General features: G+C 44.0%; 1 protein-coding gene across 1 annotated transcript in view; it reads left to right on the forward strand.

The window, feature by feature from the left end:
* Window positions 1-21070, forward strand: part of RSRC1 (arginine and serine rich coiled-coil 1) — a 107405-nt gene that overhangs the window by 26272 nt on the left and 60063 nt on the right. The window contains exon 6 of the mRNA XM_053986472.1: window positions 3503-3673. Coding sequence (XP_053842447.1) covers window positions 3503-3673 — 171 coding nt within the window. The remainder of the gene's footprint in view (window positions 1-3502; window positions 3674-21070) is intronic.

Genomic DNA, 21070 nt, shown 5'->3' on the forward strand with positions numbered 1-21070 from the left:
AGAGGTGATTTGTGTTGCTACAAGGCTTTGTTTGTTTTGTTGTTTGGGGTTTATTTTCTGTTTTGGACTCACCTGCAGAGTTCTGAGAAGTCAGGGTTACCTGGGAATAGTGGATTTAGGGCAGTGCTCTGTAAATCTGTGCTGCCTCATCATGGCATTTGTAAAAGCAGTGTCTCTGTGTGAAACAAAAATTAGATTTAATAGCCAGAATTCTCTTTCAAGTCAAAACTTCCTCTGCCTGAGGAGTAAGGATGGATGGATGGACACTTTTACACTTGGGACGACACGCTAAAAATCCATTTTGAGGCAGCAAATGTTCTCCAGTTAAGAATACAGCACTGCAGTGGTAATTTGATCTATTTATTAGTGCTAATAGAGTGACCAGGATGGGAGAGCTGCTGTTGGAAGGTACCAGCTGCTGAAACAGGAACCCAGCCCTGACCTCTGGAGCTGCTCCTGGCAGGAACAGGGACCTGAACTCCCATGTGCTGGACAAATTCCAGAAATATAATTTATAGCCTCATCTGGATGGAGGATTTTCTTTTGCTTAGTCTATTGTTGAGTTTTATTGAGCAGTTGTTGTTTCATAAAAGGAGGGATTTTGTCTGGGTGATTTGGCTTTTAAAGGCCTCGGCAGTTTCGCCCTCCGAGAGGTGCTAAAGAAACTTTTTATACTGTTCTAAAAATTCCCCATTTCCCTCAGTACTTAATGGAACTTTTCCATGAGGTGCCAGCAGAACTTTGATGGGAATCATGGAATTGTGGAATCGTGGGATGGGTTGGGTTGGGAAGGACTTTAAAGCCCATCTCATTCCATCCCCTGGGATGGACCCTGGGAAGGGACACATTCCAAAGGCCAGGTGCTCAGGTAGAAGAAACCAAGGAAAACTTGACCTGATTTATCTCAAATATTCCTTGTCCACTCAGGTAGCATTGATCCATGATAAATTATTAAATAAAACTTAGAAAATCCTCTACAAGAAATTTAGGAATAATGAAATCATTTTGGACACACAAAGAACCAGCCCTAATACTTCTTGATTTTTTTTTTCCATTTTGTTAATGGATGAATCCTACCTTGTGTGTTTTAAGTTATTTTGCATCTCTTTTCAGAGCAAGAGCAATGTTTTCTTTTTCACTTATTTTGCTAAATTGTCAGTTTAAAGGTATTAAATTGTGAAATGTGCTACATCATTAGATCTTTATTGAAATTAAATAATAAAATATAACTATAAAATCCATAACTATAAAACCCTTAAATTGTATTTTATATAAACTAAGTTTATATATCAATTCAGAATGTTTGGAAGGTGGGGTATGTAACAAGGCTGAGGTGCAGTGCTGAGAAATGGCTGATGGGTTGTTCTGATGATGACATTTTGTAACTGTGAAAGTAGGGCAGTAAGATCTCAGAGATTTTCACTCTAGACCTTTAAAGCATTTTAAAAAAGTGTTTGTGTTCAGGGCTGAGTAGCCAAAAGCTTCCAAAACCTGGAGATGAAACCCTTGGTAGCAAACTAGGCCTGCTGATGTCAGATGTCTGACTTCACCCACTGTGATTTTTTTTGAGAAAAAAGTTATCTAGATGTCTCTGCAGAGGAATTGGTGGTATTTTGTTAGGTTAATTTGGTATTTTACACTTTGGGGGATCCTTTCTGTCTGCCTAGAAGCAGCCCCTTCTTCCTCTAGTGAAGGAGAACCTTCCTTCACTGTCTGGCTGCTTCTCACAAGAGTTTTGGTGACTCCTCTTTGGCTTGTTTAGGTAATCCAATGGATCCTGTAAAAGATTTAACCTGTTTTAATCAGAATCTCTTCCCCAGTTGCTTTGGGGTCATTTTTTCCTGTCAGTCCACCTGATGCCTTAGGATTTAGCTTTTATAATTTCCAGTTTCTGTACTGAATTATGACTGTGTGTGACTCTGAACTCCACACAGAGTGCCAGCAGCTCTCCTCACAGCCCAGGCACACACAACAATCCTTTTCCAGCCCCAGAACCAAGGACACCGCTGCAGCTCCAGCCCCAAAAGTGCAAACAGCAGGGAATGGAGGAGAGCAACCTGGGAGGGTGGGACTGCAGCACCTGGAGCTGGGATTGGGCACTGAATCCCAACATGGAAATGGACCAAAACTTGTAAAAGTGTGAAAACTCATGACTCAGAGTCCATCTGGGGTGTAGCCCTGGCTGGGCTCTTGTGCTGCCCAAGGTGTGACCTTTGAGGCATTTTAATAAATCCCTGCTTTATTCCTTTAACACTGCCTGGTCTCTGTTATGGGTGGCCTCTCCAGGCATCAGAGTCACCATCCCTGGGTGTGTTTAAAAGCAGTCTGGATGTGGCACTCAGTGCCAGGTTTAGTTGAGGTGTTAGGGCTGGGCTGGACTCGATGATCTTGGAGTTTTGGAGTCCTGGATGCTGAGAATTCCAGATTTTCTGTGCTGCCAGGCACTGACCCCCAGGGGAACACTGCATTGACCCGAGCCCGTGGAGAAGGCTTCCAAAATTGATTGATAACACTGAGTGTGTAGTTTGATTAGTAATGTGTAATATTATGGGGTGGAAAACTTAGAGTTTAAGGGTTTAGAGTATAGTAATGTATATAGAGCTAAGATGGAGGTTTTAGGGTGGAGGCTGGTCCTTCTTCTGCACCTTCTCCATGGGTTTGGGTGGTTCTGTGTAATTGGACAGAAAAGTCCACATTGTGGACTTTAGAGTGATTAGTTATTGGGTTAAAAGTGAAAATAATTTCTTATTTGGATAGTTCAGCCTTAAAAGACCTCGTATGGAAAGCTAGTGAGCCATTTTGTAGCTGGTGAGAAGAACTCACTCAGAAGAACTTACTCACTTTGTAGCTTGTGAGTTGTAGAACTCGTGACTTGTAATACAGGTAAGAAGCAATAAACACCTGAGCCTGAACACACAATGTTGAACACACGTTGCCCTGATTTTTTAAAGTGTTAAGTTTTCTTTTATAGTTCTTCTGAAAGTTTTAAAGTCCTCATAGAACTTGGTTAACCTTCCTATAACGTTTACATATTTCTACTGGAGTTCTTATGCACTGTCCATGTAAATAATGATTGTTTTGCCTTCTTCTTTGTGAGAAGAGAGAATTGATGGACTGTTGGGTTGACCAGAAATAATGATTGTTTTGCATTCTTCTTTGTGGGAGGAGAAAATTGATGGACTGTTGAGTTGACCAGAAATAAAGATTGTTTTGCATTCTTCTTTGTGAGAAGAGAGAATTGATGGGCTGTTGGTTTGACCAGTGTGGCTGGAGAGGTGGCAATTCCATCCTCCAATCCACTGTCACATTTGGAATTCTGTATATTGCGAGGTCAGAAATAAAATCAGTTCTTCTTCTCTTGAACCCACCAAGCTTCTGCGTGCTCATTATGTGTGCAATACCAACAAAGACAAATCAGTCCCGACCTCGGCAGAGGCAGGGGAAAGAAGCCAAGGCCTGGCAGGGAGGGTCTGTTCCAACCTGGTGCTTCTGCTCCGCGCAGGTCGCGCTCGCGGGCCCGGCAGCGATCCTACAGCCGCAGCAGCGAGAGGTCCGGCCAGCGGAGAACGCCCAGCGCCTCGCGGGAGCGCCGCAGGGGCCGCGACAAGGACAGGGACAAGGCCAAGGACAAGGGCAAAGGGAAGGAGAAGGAGGCTCACGGCGCCAAGGCCGGGTAAGTGAAACGGCAAATGATGGGGCTGGAGCAAGAGCGGGCAGCAGCGCCGTGAGTTTGTGTTGCTGAGTGGGAGCCCAGCACATCCCTCTGGCTGCCCTGGTGGCTCCAGACCCTGGCACCAAGTCAAAACCACCTGTGGCTTCCATTTTAGCCCGTGGAAAAAGCTGCCAGCTCTGTGTGAGGAATTACAAACCACAAGGGTTTGAGCAGTGTGGTAGCTGAATTAACACAGGGTGGAAAAGTGGAATTTTGGGGTTTTTAGAATGGGGTTCAAGGGGACAAGATGGAGGGGTTTGGGCGTGTCCTGACCTTCTTCTCCTTCTCCTTGCCCTCCATGTCTCGCTGTGCTGGTGACACTTTTCTGTTGGTTTCAGGCACAGACACACTGTCCAACACCAATGACAGACATTGGCACGTTATTGTAACCACGGCACACGGAGTTTTTGGTATAAAATGTGAACACTGCCCTGAGGGCAGACAGAATGCCATGGCCGAGCTGCTGGACAGAGCTCAGCAGGGCAGAGAGAGAATGTTCTAGAGAAGGGAAAATGAACAACCTTGAGAGGCTGATCCTGTACATTTCAGACTCCTCCTTTGGCCACATGGGCTGGGAAATGAGGACTTTTACACTCTTGGGGTCATCCCCACACCCAGACCCTGAGATTGTTGTAGTGATTTTACCTTACCTTAAATTGTATTTCATATAAACTAAGTTTATATCAGTTCAGAATATTTGAAAGGTGGGGTATTATTCAGAATATTTGGAGGGTGGGTTTTGTAGGGTTTTACAGTTCTGCAACGTGGCAACATTTTGCACTAAGTCATGGTTTAATTTTTCACCCTTTCCTCCCTGCTTGGTTTCAGGTGGGTTAAAGAGATTTCTGCAATCTGTTAATATAACCATTCTTCCCATATGCAATAGCCATAATTTAGGGGAAAAATGGGGAATATTGGAAAGCATGAGGGCTTCTTCCTAAGAGGAGATGGGTTTCACTGCTCACACACACCTACTCCTCCTCCCAGTGGCAGAAGTTCCTCCTGGGCTTTGGTGGAGGCTCAAAAATGCAGTTTCAGCACAAGCCTTGCTCTGGGTGAAAGATGGGAACCTTTGAGAACCTGCTGTCAGTCCAATTTCTGCTTGGAATAACTTGGGTTGTTGATGACAGGTTGTAGGAAAGGCAGTGTAATTTTTTACATTTTATGTAATTTACATAATTCCCTCTGCTTTATATATCACGCTCTTGTGCAGCCTTTCCTGGGCTGTTTGTCTTTTCCCTCTTTGTCTGATCCAAAACAAAACCACTGAGGTGTCACTTCATGACCTTCCCTTGGGTGGATTCCCACTGAAAAATGCTCCTGGGGGATTTTTGGGGCAGCACCTTCCACCCACATGTGAGCTTCTGTTGGCTTCTGGAATTTTCCCCCCCTTCCCTGTGGCAGCAGGAAAATTCCTGGTTAAGTTGGATCCAGTTTGGACTCTCCAAGCAGATTAATTTCAGAGTCTAGAAAGTGTCATTATTCTACAGAGCCCTTGCAGAACCTCCAGCATCAGGGACTTGGTAGTGGAAGCAATCCTGTGGCCTCAGGATTTGAGCAGATCCTTCCTCAAAGGCACCTCAAGGACCAGGTCTGGTTCCCAGTTTAAATTCATGGCTGTTTGCAATGTATTTATTCAAAATAGCTGCTTTGGAGCTGTAATGAAGATCAGCCTGAAGCCAGATTGTGGGAAGAGGGGACATAAATTCTCAGGTGCTGCTTGACTTTATAGTTTAACTTTGCATAAAAGGAGGTATTTCAGCTTGGCAACACTGCAGCTTATCTGAGAGATGTTGTATATTTGGGGCTTTACTGCTCCTCTAAAGGACAGAATCAAAATGCATTTTTTTTCACTAATTTAGCAGCAAATTTGTTGGTGGCTCCTGTAAACCCTAATGATGATTTTCTGTCCTTGGATTGGCTGTGTTTGTAGATGTGAGGGGGAAAAGGTCTGTGCTTGGATTTTTTTTTTTTTTTTTGGGGGCAGCTTTAGATTGTTTCAAGGGAGATCTTGTCACAGTAAACATCTCAAGAGAAATTTCAAAAGTAAATAACGAAAATGATTTTAAAAAACAGCATTCTGGGCATTGTCCTTTGGCATTCCCCATTTCAGTGATGATTCTCTAACGCTGAGCACTGAATTTCTGGAGTGCTGGAGAAGTACCAGCTGTTCATGAGATGGACTGTGAAACAGCTCAGCTCTTTTTACCCTGAAATGTTGTAAGGGATGTTCCACTTGTCCAGCCATTATGGAGGGAAATCCTGCTGGGAATGTGGGCTGGGAGTTCCCTCCACTCCCAAATCCCACGTTGAGACCAACAACATCTACATGCAGGAAGCCTTCAGCTGTCCAAGTCTGCAGAAGTGAGGGGTTTTACAGTACTACAATGTTTCCCCACTGTTTTTTGTACTAATCAAAGCATTACATTCATCTTTTATTTATGCTTTTTGAAATTAGCTTGTTTTAAAACAACCTGCATGCGTGTCTTCATTGACCTGCTTGGGTGTGCTGTTGAATTTTGATGCTTCAGGTCTTGATCATCTTCAAAACATGCAAATTCTGTTGTTCTGAGATGTGTTTTTCATAAGGCTCCTTGCTCATTGTTAAATTGGAGGGAGAAAGCTACTAAAAGCTTGTTAGTTTTAAATAACTTCTCCTACATTTATGGGTCTCATTGTTGTTTGTGTACTAGTGGAATTTGGGATTACTTCTCCAAGTGATTTTGACAATTTTTAATGGAATAAATTAAGAGCAGCTCCTCAGTTGTTAAGAGAAAAGAAGTGGTGAACCATTAATCAAACCTGACCACTGCTTTAATTGCTGATCCTTAATAAGGTTGTTGATACATTTGGGCATTAATGGTTTCACAGCTTCCTAAATACTTTGACAGATCCCAGAATCCTGGAGTGGTTTGGGCTGGACACTCCTTAAATCCCATCTCATTCCAGCTCCTGCCATGGGCAGGGCCACCTTCCATGGACCACATTGCTCCAGGTGGACACTGGAGACCCAGGGGCAGCCACAGCTGCTCTGGGCACCCTGTGCCAGCCCCTTCCCACTCTCCCAGTGAACAATTCCTTCCCAAAATCCCCTCCATCCCTTCCTGCTGGCAGTGGGAGCCGTTCCCTGTGTCCTGTCAGTATTACAGAGCTGAGGAGTTCGAGCACAATCTCCGTTTTTCCTTTCAGTTCCACACTTTGAAGTTTTCACTGAGATCTGGGGACCTTTTTCCCCAAACCCCTTGGAGTTGGATCCACACCCAGTGCCCCATGGATGGCACGTGGGTGGTTGGTGGCTGCTGATGAGATTTTTGCTGTTTGGAGAAAACATCAGGAATAAAGTGGGAATATTGGACTTCTCTGAGTCAGACTCTCCTGGAAGCTTGGCACACGATTATTTTTCCCTTCCTTCTTCCCAGCTGGTGCAGTAGGAAGTCATTGATGGTAATTGGCCCTGATTTGCATATAGGTGATGGAGTTGTGTGGGGCAGAGCACCCAGAACTCCTCGGAAGCTGTGCTGGGATCAAAGGGGCCGTGCGGGAGCTGTTGTCTGGCACGGAGCTGGGGGTGTTGTTTGCATTAAACATTCATCACCCTCCCAGCCTGCCAGCAGGAATTCTGGGCTGGGCTGACGTGTTTTCATGCAAAATTTATTGGGGAAGACGAGGGTTGTAAAGAGAGATCTCGTTGCCTTTCAGCAGCAGCAGAGGGGGAATGTTTGATTGGGAGGGGAGATTCCTCTGGCACGTTTGGGGCCTGTGTTACACCAGGAGCTGAAGGGTTGGGAAGGCTGCTTTTCTCTCTCCCAAGACCTTTTCCTCAAAATCTTACCTGCCAAAATGTGTTTCTCAAGGAGCAGAGACTTGCAAATACAAATTGATGTACAGGGTGCTTGTTTAATTTGCACTGCTCAGGTCGAGCATTCAAGAGTTCTTGTTGGTTATTTCAGTCCTCTTTGGAGTTTATTTCAAAGAGGCTTATGAGGAAAATTTGAACTCCATTGTGTTTAGTTTGTAGCTCAGGAGTCCAAAAGGAAAATACATTCATTTTGGAAGTTTTGATCCCATATATAATAAATAAGGATTGCTGCTGGGTTGGAACCTTGCGTGCCATGATTCAACCTTGATCAAATTCTTGTTGTTGAGTTGTAAGCATCCTAGAGGAGGTGCTTCCAGGAAAATGGAAATGGGCAGTAGAAATGGGCTGGTGGGAATTGCAGAGCCTGGCCAAAAATCCATCTTAAACATGGACATTCCTAGAAAAACTGGAGAACTTTTCTAAAATCTGTTTACAATTAGCAACTGCATTTTGAATGCTGAAACCAATCTACTGCATCCTGTGGTGGAAAGTGGTTTGAATGCTCATAGGAGAAATATCTTCTGTCAGAGGGGAAAACCCTTTCCTTAACCCAAGAGGGTTTATTTTCAGTGTCTGGGCTGAATTACCAGGGCTTTACAGGAGCTCCAGGCATGCTGCTGAGAAGTGCTTGTGGTGAAGCTTTAAGGTGCTTGGTAGGACTTCTTGGTTCCAGTGATTTCTTTTGGCAGCTCCTTGAAGAACAGCTTCTAGGATTGAATGACAGCTTGAGCCCCTTTGTCCAGCCTGGGGTACTCCAGTGTCTGCCAGGCACTTGCTGGGACTCCAGGTGGGTTTTCCAGGATCTTTAGGATGTACTTCCATGGCAAGGGAGTCACTTATCCACAGGAAAACCAGCATGCCTCTTCTGTTGATTAATTAATTAATTCTTACTCCTTTTGCCTTCCTTTCTACCTCCAGCCTGCAGGCAGAACCCCAGCACGAGGTGACTGGAGCAGGTGATGATGAAGTCATTAGAAGTGGGTCTCTGGGTGACCTCAGTGCAGAGAAATTGAATCCCTTGCCCTGCCAGGATCTGTGTTTGCTGGTGGAAAAGGAGCTGAGCAGCTCGGGTTGGTTCCCCTGCAGTGCCCAGGGAGCACCTGGGCGTGTTTGGGGTGCTGGCTGAGGAGTCTCAGAGCTCTGCTGGCAGAGCTGCTGGTGCTGGCAGAAAGAAGGAAGCAGCTGAGAGGCCAAACCAGGACAGTTTCCTCCCAGTAAGTCAGCCAAAGGCTAATGGGAAGCAGAGGAAGGGTTTTTTTCTGAAAAGGGCTGAGACCTCCATATGCCCAGAGCAGCTCGAGGGTCACTTGCCTTTGACCGAGATTTGTTGCTATTGTTGTCTGAGCTGTGTTGGCCTTGTTTTTCTTTTTGTTTGCTAAAAATCCCCTTTTAGGACTCAAAAGACTGGCCATTTATTTAATAGGCAGCAGCATATGGGATGATTTCTTTTCCTTTCACTGCCAGACAGCTGGAAAAGCCAGCGTGGATGGGACACGTGTGTAAGCTGTGGAGCAAAACTGTGCAGGAGGTGCTGGGGAACCACTGGCTCTGGCAAATAAATAGATTTTAGTTCAGAGTAACCGTTTCATTTTCATTCATTAAGTACTTCTTGTGCTAAGTACAAAAATCTAAGTTTTGTGTTCAAATTCTGTAGTTCAGGCTGTCAGTTAGTGATGGCTGTCAAATGAGCTTCCCTGCTAAATTCATGGACTATGCTGAGGGAATTATATTTCTCCCTATTTCCAGAAATAGGTTTTGGAATGCATTTGAAGGCAGTATCTTCAAAGACACACATTCTTTTAAGCTGTTTAAAATTTTCCCAACTATCCGCTCCTTAAAACTGCCAGCCACCATGATTGTGCTTTTATAACTATATAATTTGCATTATCCTGGGTTTTGGGTGGAATCATTCCTTGAACGTGGAGTGTTCCTGCTGAAGGAGGGTTTTGTTTGCCCACATGTCCAAACACACACATGCTCTGAATGTAAACATGGAGTTTTGGTTTTTTTTTTTTTTTTTTTTTTTTTTTCCCTGGGACACCTTGTGCTGGGAGAGCAGCTGACTATTGTTTTAATGGCCTCCCTTAATCTGGGCAGGAGGGATCCAAAGTGAATGATCCGGAGCTGTGCAAATCCAGTTAGTGTGAGCTGTAATCTCTTTACTGGGTTTAAGGAGTTGGAGTGGCACTGAGACACCCTGCAGATACTGAACAGCAGAGATACAGTAATCACCTCACCCTGCACCCTGCTCCTGCATCCTGCCTCTAAAACCACCCGTCCCCAGCAAGGATTTAGGGAAAACCCAGCCCCAAACCAGCACACTGCTCCTCAGAGCAGGCAGAGAAGGGGCAGGTCACAAACGGCCCATCTGAAAGATATTTGAAATTCACATTAAAATATTAAACTCGCTGTTGCACCTCGTATTTTGGATTGGGAATGCTGTCTCTGGAATGAGCTTACCTGCTATGGAGATTACAAACCATCCATGGCTTTGATTGGGAAGGGAAGGGGAGTCTTTGTTTGGAGGAAACATTTCTAATCCTGGTCTAACTTTGGACCTTTCTGTTGTTTGGAATTAAAAAATAATGTGACAAGCTTAAATGAAATAATCTGAACTGTTGATCAGTGATAGGACACGAGGGAATAGTTTTAACCTAAGAGAAGAGGGATGTAGATGGGATATTGGGAAGGAATTCCTGGCTGGGAGGGTGGGCAGGGGCTGGGCTGGAATTCCCAGAGCAGCTGTGGCTGCCCCTGGATCCCTGGCAGTGCCCAAGGCCAGGCTGGAGCACCTGGGACAGTGGGAGGTGTCCCTGCCATGGCAGGGCTGGCACTGGGTGGGTTTTAAGGTCCCTTCAAGCCCAAATCTCTCTGTGATTCCAAGATTTACTTCCAGGCTCTGGTTTCATCCTTGGCACCTCCTGGTTCTGTGCAGGCTGGGTTGTTCCTGCTCAGCCAGGAGTAAAACCCTCCAGGTAACCCGTGCTTCCACTTTTCTGCTTCCACACCCTTTCACTGGAGTAATTTTCCATGGGAGAGGGAAGGCTCTCGGATCTTACCATGGAGAAGAGACTGGCCAACCCCAATTTTCCATTCTGGGAACTTCTGGGTCTGGTTCCCATAGGAGATTCCCAGATGCAGAAGCTGCTCTTGACCTTCAAGTCCTCCTCTGTTCATTGAGAATCCCCTGATCCCTTCTTGGAATGAAGCTCCAGCAGCATGCACCAGCCCATGGAGCAGAGTGGTCCTTGTGACAACAATTCAGCATCCTGGTGGGTTTATTCCCTTTTTTTAGGTTATTTTTTTTTTTTTTAGATTATGGCATCCTGATGCATTGCACTTCTTCTGGGGGAAAACTCTGGGAATGGCTTCCACTCCAGCCGTGGATTTTTACATTATTTGCAGTGTGAAAACCAGCACCTTCAAATATCCATGAAAGACAGGGCTGGGAAATGCTTTGGGTGAGTTCCAGGTAGGAATGGGGAGACCCAGAGGGAAGATCTTGGATTCTCCTGGATCCTGCCTCGCTCCTCAGCTGCTCCCAGCAGCTGAAGTTCTTGTAATACAAGGCCCATGTAATGGTGAATTATGTTGGGAATGATTTTCCCTGGGCTGAAATCGAAGCAGCAGGATCAGTCCATTCTCTCCAAATGGATTAAGGAATTGATCAGGAAGGTCTGCCTTGGCTGCTCAGATCAGAATCTTTTGAGGCTGCTTAATGGGATCATGCTGTGTCCAAGAGGGAAAAGGGGGTTTCCATTGATTATTGTCAGGTGGGCATTGCTTGTGCTTTGAAAAATATTCGGGAAATCCAGACAATGGATTTCTGGGGGAGTGTTCAGCACAGGAATGGGGAATGCAGGGCCAGGGCTGAGAAGTCTTCACGTGCCTGCCTCTGCCATCACCCTTTTTCCTTTTTGTTTCCTCCTTTGCTCTGCCTTTATTTCCTGACCACATTAAACAGTGTTAAAAACAAACTGGGTGAGGTTTTGGACAGTGTTGCAGTGGGAGTTTCTGCTGGGGTTAATTTACAGGTCCCCTGTGAGTCAGGAGCATGAAGATGGAAGAGAAGGAAGGGGTTTATATGGAGTGGGAGCCACTAAATCTGATTTAAAGGGTCACAATGTGTTTTTTTTTAATTGAGGAGGACAAAAGATTAAAGTCCATCAATTAATTTATTTAAAAATACAAAACAAGCTTTAGGCCCTAGAGCTTGTTGGAAACTCTTTCTGTGAACTTTAAAGATAATTTTAACGATTCTGCTGCTTTTTTCCTTTTTTTAAACATTCAGGCTACAATAAGTCATTAAATGGATAGTAGATAATTAGGTCTTGATGTTATAGGCTTGAAATTTTCTATGCTGTAGGTTTCAGATACAATTTCTGAAAATTTTACTCTGCACTGACTTACTCTGATTCGTGCCTTATTTGTAGGTTGTGCTTCTCACATTATGGGGGAGGAATTTTTTTCTGACAAAGTTTCCTAAGGCTTGAAAAATTTATTTGTTCCAATGTCCAGCCTGGCGTTGGGGCAGGGACCCAGGGGCAGCCACAGCTGCTCTGGGCACCCTGTGCCAGGCCTGCCCACCCTGCCAGGGAACAACTCCCAATTCCCAATGTCCCACCCATCCCTGCCCTCTGGCAGTGGGAGCCATTCCCTGTGTCCTGTGTCCATCCCTTGTCCCCAGTCCCTCTCCAGCTCTCCTGGAGCCTCTTCAGGCTCTGAGCTCTCCCTGGAGCTTCACCTCTCCATGGTTGGTTCTCTCCCTTCTCTGTGTACTGCAAGTTTTGGAGCCAATTTTGGGGCAGGGACTGATCCCAGGGAATTCCCTCTGCACCAGAGAGGCTGTGGAGTCTCCCAGGGAAAATTCCAGTGCCCTGCCCTGGGATGGCCCTGCTGGAGCAGGAGGTGGCACCAGGTGAGCCCCTCCCAGCCTGACCACCCTGGGCTGGGCATGGAGCAGGAATCTGGGAAGAGCTGCAGAGATTCCTCCATGGAAATGAAGTGCTGGGGTGGCTTTGGAGCTGCTTTGAGCATTGCTGGGAAGGAGTTCATCACAACTTATGCAATAGTTTTAAAACATATTCCCCATCAGTGCTTTTCAAAGCTCTGTCCAAATGGTTTTTGTAGCAATTGTGAAAATTTTACTTGTCTCGGGTAAATGATCCTTCAGTAAGGGCCAGGACTTGTGCTCCAAAGCACCTTCCCAGATGGAGAATATGTGGTGAAATCCCTTTTTCAGTCAGTCTGGGAAGGGCCATTTTGGGAGCCCAGGATCCAATTTCAGCGTGGCAGTTTTCACACATGGTCCCAGTGCTGTTCCTGTGTGCCAGCAGAAACCCAGGGCTCAGTTTTGCAGGCACTGCCTTCCCCCTGCTCTGCCTTTAATCTCGTGCTGTGTTTATGTAATGCAATAGAAATGTTGCTAACGTGATTATACTTTTCTATCTTATTAGCTTCAATACTGAGCACAATAAAATGGAAAACTGTTTAAATGTTATGTTTAAGTGCTTGAGATAAGAGTTCTTGTAAATGAAATGTGATTACATTTCTGTAATAGATCTTCTCTGTCTGCTCGGACTTTGTTGAGCAATGTAATTCTTTTGGGATTGCTGTTTCTAAGTTTGATTTCTTTTTTTTTTTTTCCTTTAATTTTGATATAAACAGCCATGTAAAATGTTACACACCACCAGACAATGCACAGCAATCTCTTGAAAAGGCAGGGTTTCCTGCGTGAGGCACAAAACCACGGCTCCATAGTTTGCTTTGTGATAACCAATTTGAATTAAACATAATTCCCCAACATCACCTTGAATTTCCATCTGTGTAACCCCGATGTTCTTAGGGGTTTTGCATTTACCTAATGCTCTGGGCTATTTTCCCTCAGCACGGATGGCAAACTGTGACTATCTCCAAACTGGAGATGATATGAATAACAATTGTTTGCTGATCTTCCCCTGTATCTCCCTGCATAACCTGCAGCCTGCAAAGGCTGAGGAAGTGGCAGATAGCTTTTGTCATCCCTTATCCGGGCTGTACACTTGTAAGGAAGAGCAGGGATAATCGCCTAAATCTAATTAGGGGTTAAAAGAGGCCATGACTGTGATGTGGCAGTGAGACACCTTACTGTAGCAATCCTGTTTGCATTAGAAAAATAAGGTTGTCATATTGATTATTCAAATGAGCTTCTGTTGGCCATGGCTCAACGGCTGCTCGCAGCTGAAGCACTGGAAGGTCCCAGCTTTGGAGCACACATTGTGTGATGTCTTGTTTGCTAATTTCAGGCCTTTAAGACTCAGGCTGAGGGAGTTTTGTCGTGAGAATTAAGGGTTTTAAGTGACCACTGGAAAATGAAGTTGAGCTTGCCCGGGTGATGGTTGGGATTGCTCAAAGCCATCCCATGCAGGCCAATGAATTTGCTTCACGTCTTTTATGGAAGAATCACTATTGGAGTTAACAGATCTCGTTTGTGCATTAATTGATGTTTAGTTCAAAGTCAAACGGAGCTGAAAAGAATAAAGTAATTGCATTCAGATCAATTCCACGTGCAAGAGATAGCGAATTCCCCCGGCTCTGGCTCTGGGGGCTGCCTTTTAATTTTTACAGAAATGTTTATCTGCTGCTGGGCTATTACAGCTTCTCAAATATTTCTCAGCACTTGGCTTTTTGTCATTCCCCAGTCAGGTCTGTGCCATCCTGCAAGTGCAGGAGATGCTTCAGGATGTGCTGATCTCTGCTTTCCTCGTTACCTGCTGACGAGAGTGCCAGATGCAGAATGGGAAAAAGAGTTTTAAAAGATCAATTTATTAATTAAAAAAAAAAATGTTTGGGCCCTTTTGTAGTGCACCAAGCAGCACGTGCTAGGCTGTGTTGTAGGTACAAAGAGTGGACATTTTTCTGCTGTTTGTGCAGCTTCTGTCATTACAGATTTCCAAGGGAGAGCCCACCTTGAGTCCCAGAGTTTGTAAATTTTACCCCATAGCTGAAATGATTTCCCCCATTTCCCCTGCAGTTGGAGCACTATTCACTCCAGCTGTTGGCTCTGCTGGGCAAAAAAAAAAATACATCTGGAGACAACTAAACTCTTTCATCCTCTGGTACATAGGTACAAAGTTCTCAAGTTTATTTTAAAATTTCTTCACTTGATTCTTCCAGTTCCTTCCATTCTCTGCTTTTGGTACTGGATGAGTAAAATTTTACTTTTGCAATTTTTTTGGAAAAAGTACATTGTAAAATTTACTTCTACATTAAAAAAAATTAACTGTAAAAGTTATTCACCCAAATGCTGACCTGGTTGACTGAAGTCATAATGACCAGAGGAAGGGGATTTTTAATAGATACAGATATTTAATATATGATTTAAAATATATCATGTATATATTAATAAATACATTAATTTTTATTAAATTAATAATTTTAAATGAATATAGATATTTAAATAAATATAGATATTTTATCGGGATTTTTAATAAATATAGATATTTTATATATTATTTCTGCTGCTAGACCTGTTTGAAAGGCCTGAAAGTTATCCAAAAATGTTGATGTAACTTTGCAACATCTTGCTTGGAGAGGAAGTTAAGCAGTGGCTTATCCTGGGCTGCCTTTGTGTGAAAGTCCTGAGCTTTGTGCTCAACCCATGGAAGTGTTTGGAACAGTTCCAGTTCCACCTTCTGGGGCCACCCCTGTGTGGCACCTCTTTGCCAGACACAATAATTTTGTATATTGAAATTGCAGCTTTCAGCCCAAACTGAAGATGGGGGGGGGAAAGCTTTTTTTTTGTTGTCAGCAATATCAAGGTGCTGTTTGTGGAGATCAGGGCCTCATTTTGCACATTCATTCTAAATGATGAATTTCTAGAATTGAATTTATTTGTTAAATTTTTATTTTCTCTTCATCCCTTTTGGCCACACGCATTCCAGTGTTCTCTACCACCTCCTTCCACCAGCAGTTAGCAAAAAAATGCAGGTGGTTGTGACTGACATCAGTGAGACTGTCTGGATGTGTTTCTTAAAGAGAGGGAAATAAGGCAAATATCCAGAGTGTTGTAATAGGGAAAACCCTTGATCCTGGGAGCATCACAGAGAGGCAGAATTCTCAGTTGACAGAGGGGTTTTTTTGGCTGCTCCTCCTTTCAGAAATTATAAAAGCTCAATTTGCCCACGAGCTCAGCTGACTCTGGGCTGGCTGAGGCCACCACCTTGAAATGTGAGGTGAAAAGAAGCATTTGAAGGTGAAGCAGCACCACCTTGGGCTTGGCTTGCAGCATCAGTCTGCAGTGGCTCAGGAATGGTTGACTCAGTGATTTCTGGAGATCTTCTCCAGCCTTAGTGAGAGCCAGGAGAGGTTCAGGTTGGACGTGGGGAAGAATTTCCTCCCTGAAGGATTGGTTCAGCACTGGGGCAGCCCTGGAGTGGTCAGAACCATTGGATCCTACACTTCATAACCTGATTTAATTGCAGGATTTGGTCAAAGGCTGCACTTGATGGTCTTGGAGGTCATTTCCCACCTCAGGGATTGCAGGAGGTCCCTCCTGAGCAGCAGCTGGGGGAGAGCTGGAGGGGACACATGACACAAAAAGGTGGCTGCAGTTCACTGGGTGGGTTTGTGGGGTATTCCCCTGGTATTGTACATGCAGGTGAACCTGGTGGGAAGAAATGCTGAGGTCTGACTGCAGTGCAGGAGGCTGAATGATTTTTATATTATAATTATACTATAATACATCAATATACTATTTAAAGGAGATACTAAAACTACAAACCTGCTTTTTCTAACTACCAAATCTAACTCACAACTGGTGCCCCTCTCTGAGAGTCCAGCCACAGGTGGGTTGGATGGGATTGGGTTGGATTGGGTTGGGTTGGGTTGGATTGGATTGGGTTGGTTTGGATTGACCATCAGCCCCAAACAATCCTCACCAGAATCCAACCAAGCAATCACCCCAGGTAATCAATTCTCCAAACACAAAAACAAGGAGCAGAAATAGAAATTGTTCTCTCTATGAAAAATCCTGAGAGAGAGAAGAATGCCACACCCTGGCCCTTTGCACTTTTGGGATTCTTCCCACCAGAAGTGCTTGCTGAGTGTCAGCTGGGTCATCCACATTGCCAGGGCTGTATGGGCTGGGAATTCCCTGGAAGTGCTGCCCTGGGAGGGTCTGGCCACTTACTTGGCCTTTTATTTTAAACGTTTTAAGAATATTTCACTTCACCTCCTAGATTTGCAGGTACAACAGAAGGTGTAACCTCCTGTAACAGGATGGTTTTAACCATCAGCCTCCAAATTCCTTAAGATCTAAGTTTCCTTGGAGCCTGCCATGTTTCTGGTGCTCAGTTCCTTCAGGAATCTCTTCTCTCTATTCTAAAAAAAACAACCTTTGAAGGAAATCTTGGCTGTAGAATGAGACATGTCTTATATTTTTATTTTTTTGGTCTCGTTTTGGTGGTAAATCAATAATGTGCAACACGAATTATTTTGATTTCATTGAGGAAATGCCAGAACATGAAATGCTTTTGGGATATTCTGGGGGAAGGTGTCCCTGCCTGTGGTGGGGAGCTGGAATGAGGTGGGTTTAAGGTCCCTTCCAACCCAAACCATTCTGGGATTCCTGGTCTAGACGTTGGCTGGCACTTTCTTGGGAGCTTGTTCCACCCTGCAGAGCCATCCCTGCTCTCTGTTTCCACTGGACACCTTCTCTGGGAAGTGCTGGCAATGAGAAATGCCAAAGAAAACAGATGGTGTTTGTTTTTCATGGCAGGGAAAGGTTAAAAGCAAATTACTGAGAGCAAGAGAGTGACATGAGTAAGGCCAGTGTGGTGTGTGAGAAGTTTAGATTTAATGATTGGTGAAATGGGAGGCCTGAAGGAGGTTCTGGTGCAACTCAAGGAGCATGAAGAGCTCAGGCAGCTTTGCTTGGTGGCCTTGGGGGTTTTTAGGCTGTCAGATTTTCTACTAAAAATACAAATTGTGACTTAGGGGAACTTGCAGATCTTTCCTTGTTCTCACCAGGCTGTGTTGGACATCAAACTCCAGCCTGTATCTTGTGTTTTCAGCCCTGTCCCAGAGGTGCCCAGCCTTTTTTTTGGGCTGAATCCTGTGAGAACTTTAGTGATCCTTGTCCATCTCCTCTCCTTCATGAGCTCCAATTAGCTGGTTTTAATTTGATATGATTTTTTCCCCCTCATGCTTCTATTAATTTCAAAGCATTTCCAGGTTATTTTTATCACAGTCTGTTAGGCTTGAATTTGGTCAGATGTGTTTGAGACTTGCAATCAATTTCTGGTTTTATTTCATTTTGATGAAATATTATTTCTTCCTCTTCATTTGTGGCCAGGGAACTTGAGGAATTCCCCCTCAAGCTTGAAGAACTTTAGCTCTCCCTTTTAAAATTTTATAAATTTGTCTTGCAACACAGCCCAGCATGGGAGTTGTTGGAAGATACAACTTCCTTCCTTCCTGGGCTGCTTGGAATGACCACCTTGGAGAGACCAAGACACTTCCAAAGGTTTTCCTTAGAGCTATGTCGAGTTGAGATGCAAAAAAAAAAAAAAGTTTAATTGTAAAGGAAAGCCTGAAACTCAAACGTGTTCTGACCAAAAAAGCTGAGGTAGGTGAGGAGATGAAATATCTTCAGATGGAGTGGATTTGCTCCGTTCAGGAATAGGGAAATTCTTGTCTTGTGTAGGAATGCAAAGCTGGGCCTGTGTGACATTTCTGAGAATATTCTGGGATATTCTGGGATCAGCCTGTCTCAGGGTCCATTGTGTTGAGGTGATCCCAAGAGTGTAGAAGTCCTTGTTCTCCCAGCCCGTGCAGCCAAAGGAGGAGTCTGAAATGTGCAGGATCAGCCTCTCAAGGTTGTTTATTTCCCCTTCTCTAGAACATTCTCTCTCTGCCCTGCTGAGCTCTGTCCAGCAGCTCGGCCATGGCATTCTGTCTGCCCTCAGGGCAGTGTTCACATTTTATACCAAAAACTCCGTGTGCTGTGTTTACAATAACGTGCCAATGTCTGTCATTGGTGTTGGACAGTGTGTCTGTGCCTGAAACCAACAGAAAAGTGTCACCAGCACAGCGAGACATGGAGGGCAAGGAGAAGGAGAAGAAGGTCAGGACACGCCCAAACCCCTCCATCTTGTCCCCTTGAACCCCATTCTAAAAACCCCAAAATTCCACTTTTCCACCCTGTGTTAATTCAGCTACCACACTGCTCAAACCCTTGTGGTTTGTAATTCCTCACACAGAGCTGGCAGCTTTTTCCACGGGCTAAAATGGAAGCCACAGGTGGTTTTGACTTGGTGCCAGGGTCTGGAGGCACCAGGGCAGCCAGAGGGATGTGCTGGGCTCCCACAGCCTGGGCTGGGGGAGAGGAAGGAGAGGAATTAAACCCAATTTCCAGCTCAGCTCAGAGCAGCAGTGCAGCAGCAATCCCAGCCTGGCTGTTTATCCCTCCCAACAGGGATGCCTGAAATCCCACGAGGTTCCAGGCATCAAACACAGTCCCAAGAGCTGGAGTTCCAGCAAAATGGGAATTTGTGGGGCTCAGCTGAACTTGACCATGATTCCCAAAGGGCTGCACTCCTCTTCAGGGATATTGGAAACCTCTTTTTAGTCTTTGGGCCTAAAACCTGTGCATCCAAGGACTGCTGGGTGCTCCTGTCCTTATCCTGAGCTCTGGAGGGGAGTTGGGGGTTGGTTCATTGTTGTTTTTTAATCAATTGTTTCTTTTTCAGCAGTGTTGGTGCCATCCTGCTGCTGGCTAGAGAGCAAATTTCAAAATTTCAAAATAGAGAGCAAATCCCAAATTTCTCCCGGGTTTTCTGGGACTTCACAAATCTTCCTTAAAGTCCTGCCTTGCTGTTTGAAATCTGTCACTTCCTCTGAATTTCTATTTTAAGTGCAACATCTTGTGCTCTTTCAAAGTCCTTCGAAATTGTGTGAATTTTAAATTAATTTTTATTTTAGTTTCTTTTTTTTTGGGATGGAGAGGGGAGAAGGGCAACAAAACCAGCTGTATCCTAGTACTTCATAGATAGAGGCATTCAGGCTTTGGGTTTGTTAAAGTGTTTTTTTTAATTATAAGAACATCTCTGTGTTTAGGAGCTTTGAAGGACTTGTGAAGTGCAAAGAACAAAACTGAGGCTGTAACTTGTGGTGTTTAGATTTTCCATAAAAGAAAGCTTGAATAGAAAGGAACATTTGCATGAGAAGTGTGGGGAAGAAGCTTGTCTGACTTCTGGTGATGGGTTAGAAAAACAATCAAAAACCTGGGTTCTGCAGATGGAATAAGAAGTGATGGGTGAGTGGGTCCCTGGGTTTGAGGAAAGGGATTTTTGCTGGTTAATAAAATAAATAAAAAGGATGTACAGCTCTGTATTGGTTATAGGCTGGATAAGCTGAGCTCAGTTCAGATATTAAATATAAATTTAGCTTTGTTCTCTGAACTGAGATCTGTGGGGATTAAAGACAGAAGTTAAAAATAGATTAAAAAAAAGAGTAATTTGTTTCTAAAATCAGTGTAGAAGCTTTAAATTGCCACTGTAGAATCCTTGAGGTTGAAAAAGATCTCTAAGATCATAAATGCCAACCTTTAAATGTGAATATGCAGTAATAGAATGAGATCTGTGCAAGGGAACCAAGGCTGAGTCTTGTAATGTGAATTTTGAGCACTGAGCAAAAGCTTGAAGAGTTTTATTCACAGGTCTTAGTGGAAAGTTGGGTGCCAGCAAATAAGTTTAAAATACTTCATAAACTTCTACAGGATTTTCTCCTCTTGGGAAGAATTCATGGCACAGAGTCTTAGAAAAGAATTCCAAATAATTAATTCAGATAAATTGGAGGTTGCCTTGTTTTCTAGGCAGAGAACCTTTAATTGGTAACTTAATTTTTACTGAATATTTAATGAGCAACTGGCAAATGGTTCCCTAAGCACGATTTTCATGAGCATTTGCTATTTTTTGAGCAGTTTATAATGAATTTAGACAAAGATGGAGCCGTTCAAACACGATGTTGCTTCAGTGTGCTGTGAAGCCTTTACCAAAGATTATTGCAGAACTTGTTTAATGTGCATAGAGAGTTTAAAAAAAAAACCAACCCCAACTAAACAGGCTTGAGGTTTCCTTGTGGGATTTTTTTTTTTTTTTTTTTTTTATCACCAGACTGAGGGCCTGAAGGAATAGAGGAAGTGAATGGACACCAATGTATCCAAATATCTCATTTTGCCCAAAAGCAAGTGCCGGCAGATAAATGCCCATAAAGGGATTTCTTTCTTAAGCCCCATGGATTTTTTTTTTTTTTTTTTTTTTTCCCCTGCAACTTTTTTGTGTGAGTTCGAAATGAAAACCATTCATCCAGTGCCCCAAAGAAGGGCCTTATTGAATGGAATAACAGTGTAATGTACCATTGAAGGCAGGATTGAAAGTGATTATCTTGTTAACTCTTGACAGTTACCGCCAGCTTGAAATAGAACTGGCAGGCTTGATTTGCAAATGAATTAGAGCTTT

The sequence above is a fragment of the Vidua macroura genome, chromosome 10, assembly GCF_024509145.1.
Source record: "Vidua macroura isolate BioBank_ID:100142 chromosome 10, ASM2450914v1, whole genome shotgun sequence".
NCBI classification, from domain to species: Eukaryota; Metazoa; Chordata; class Aves; order Passeriformes; family Viduidae; genus Vidua; species Vidua macroura.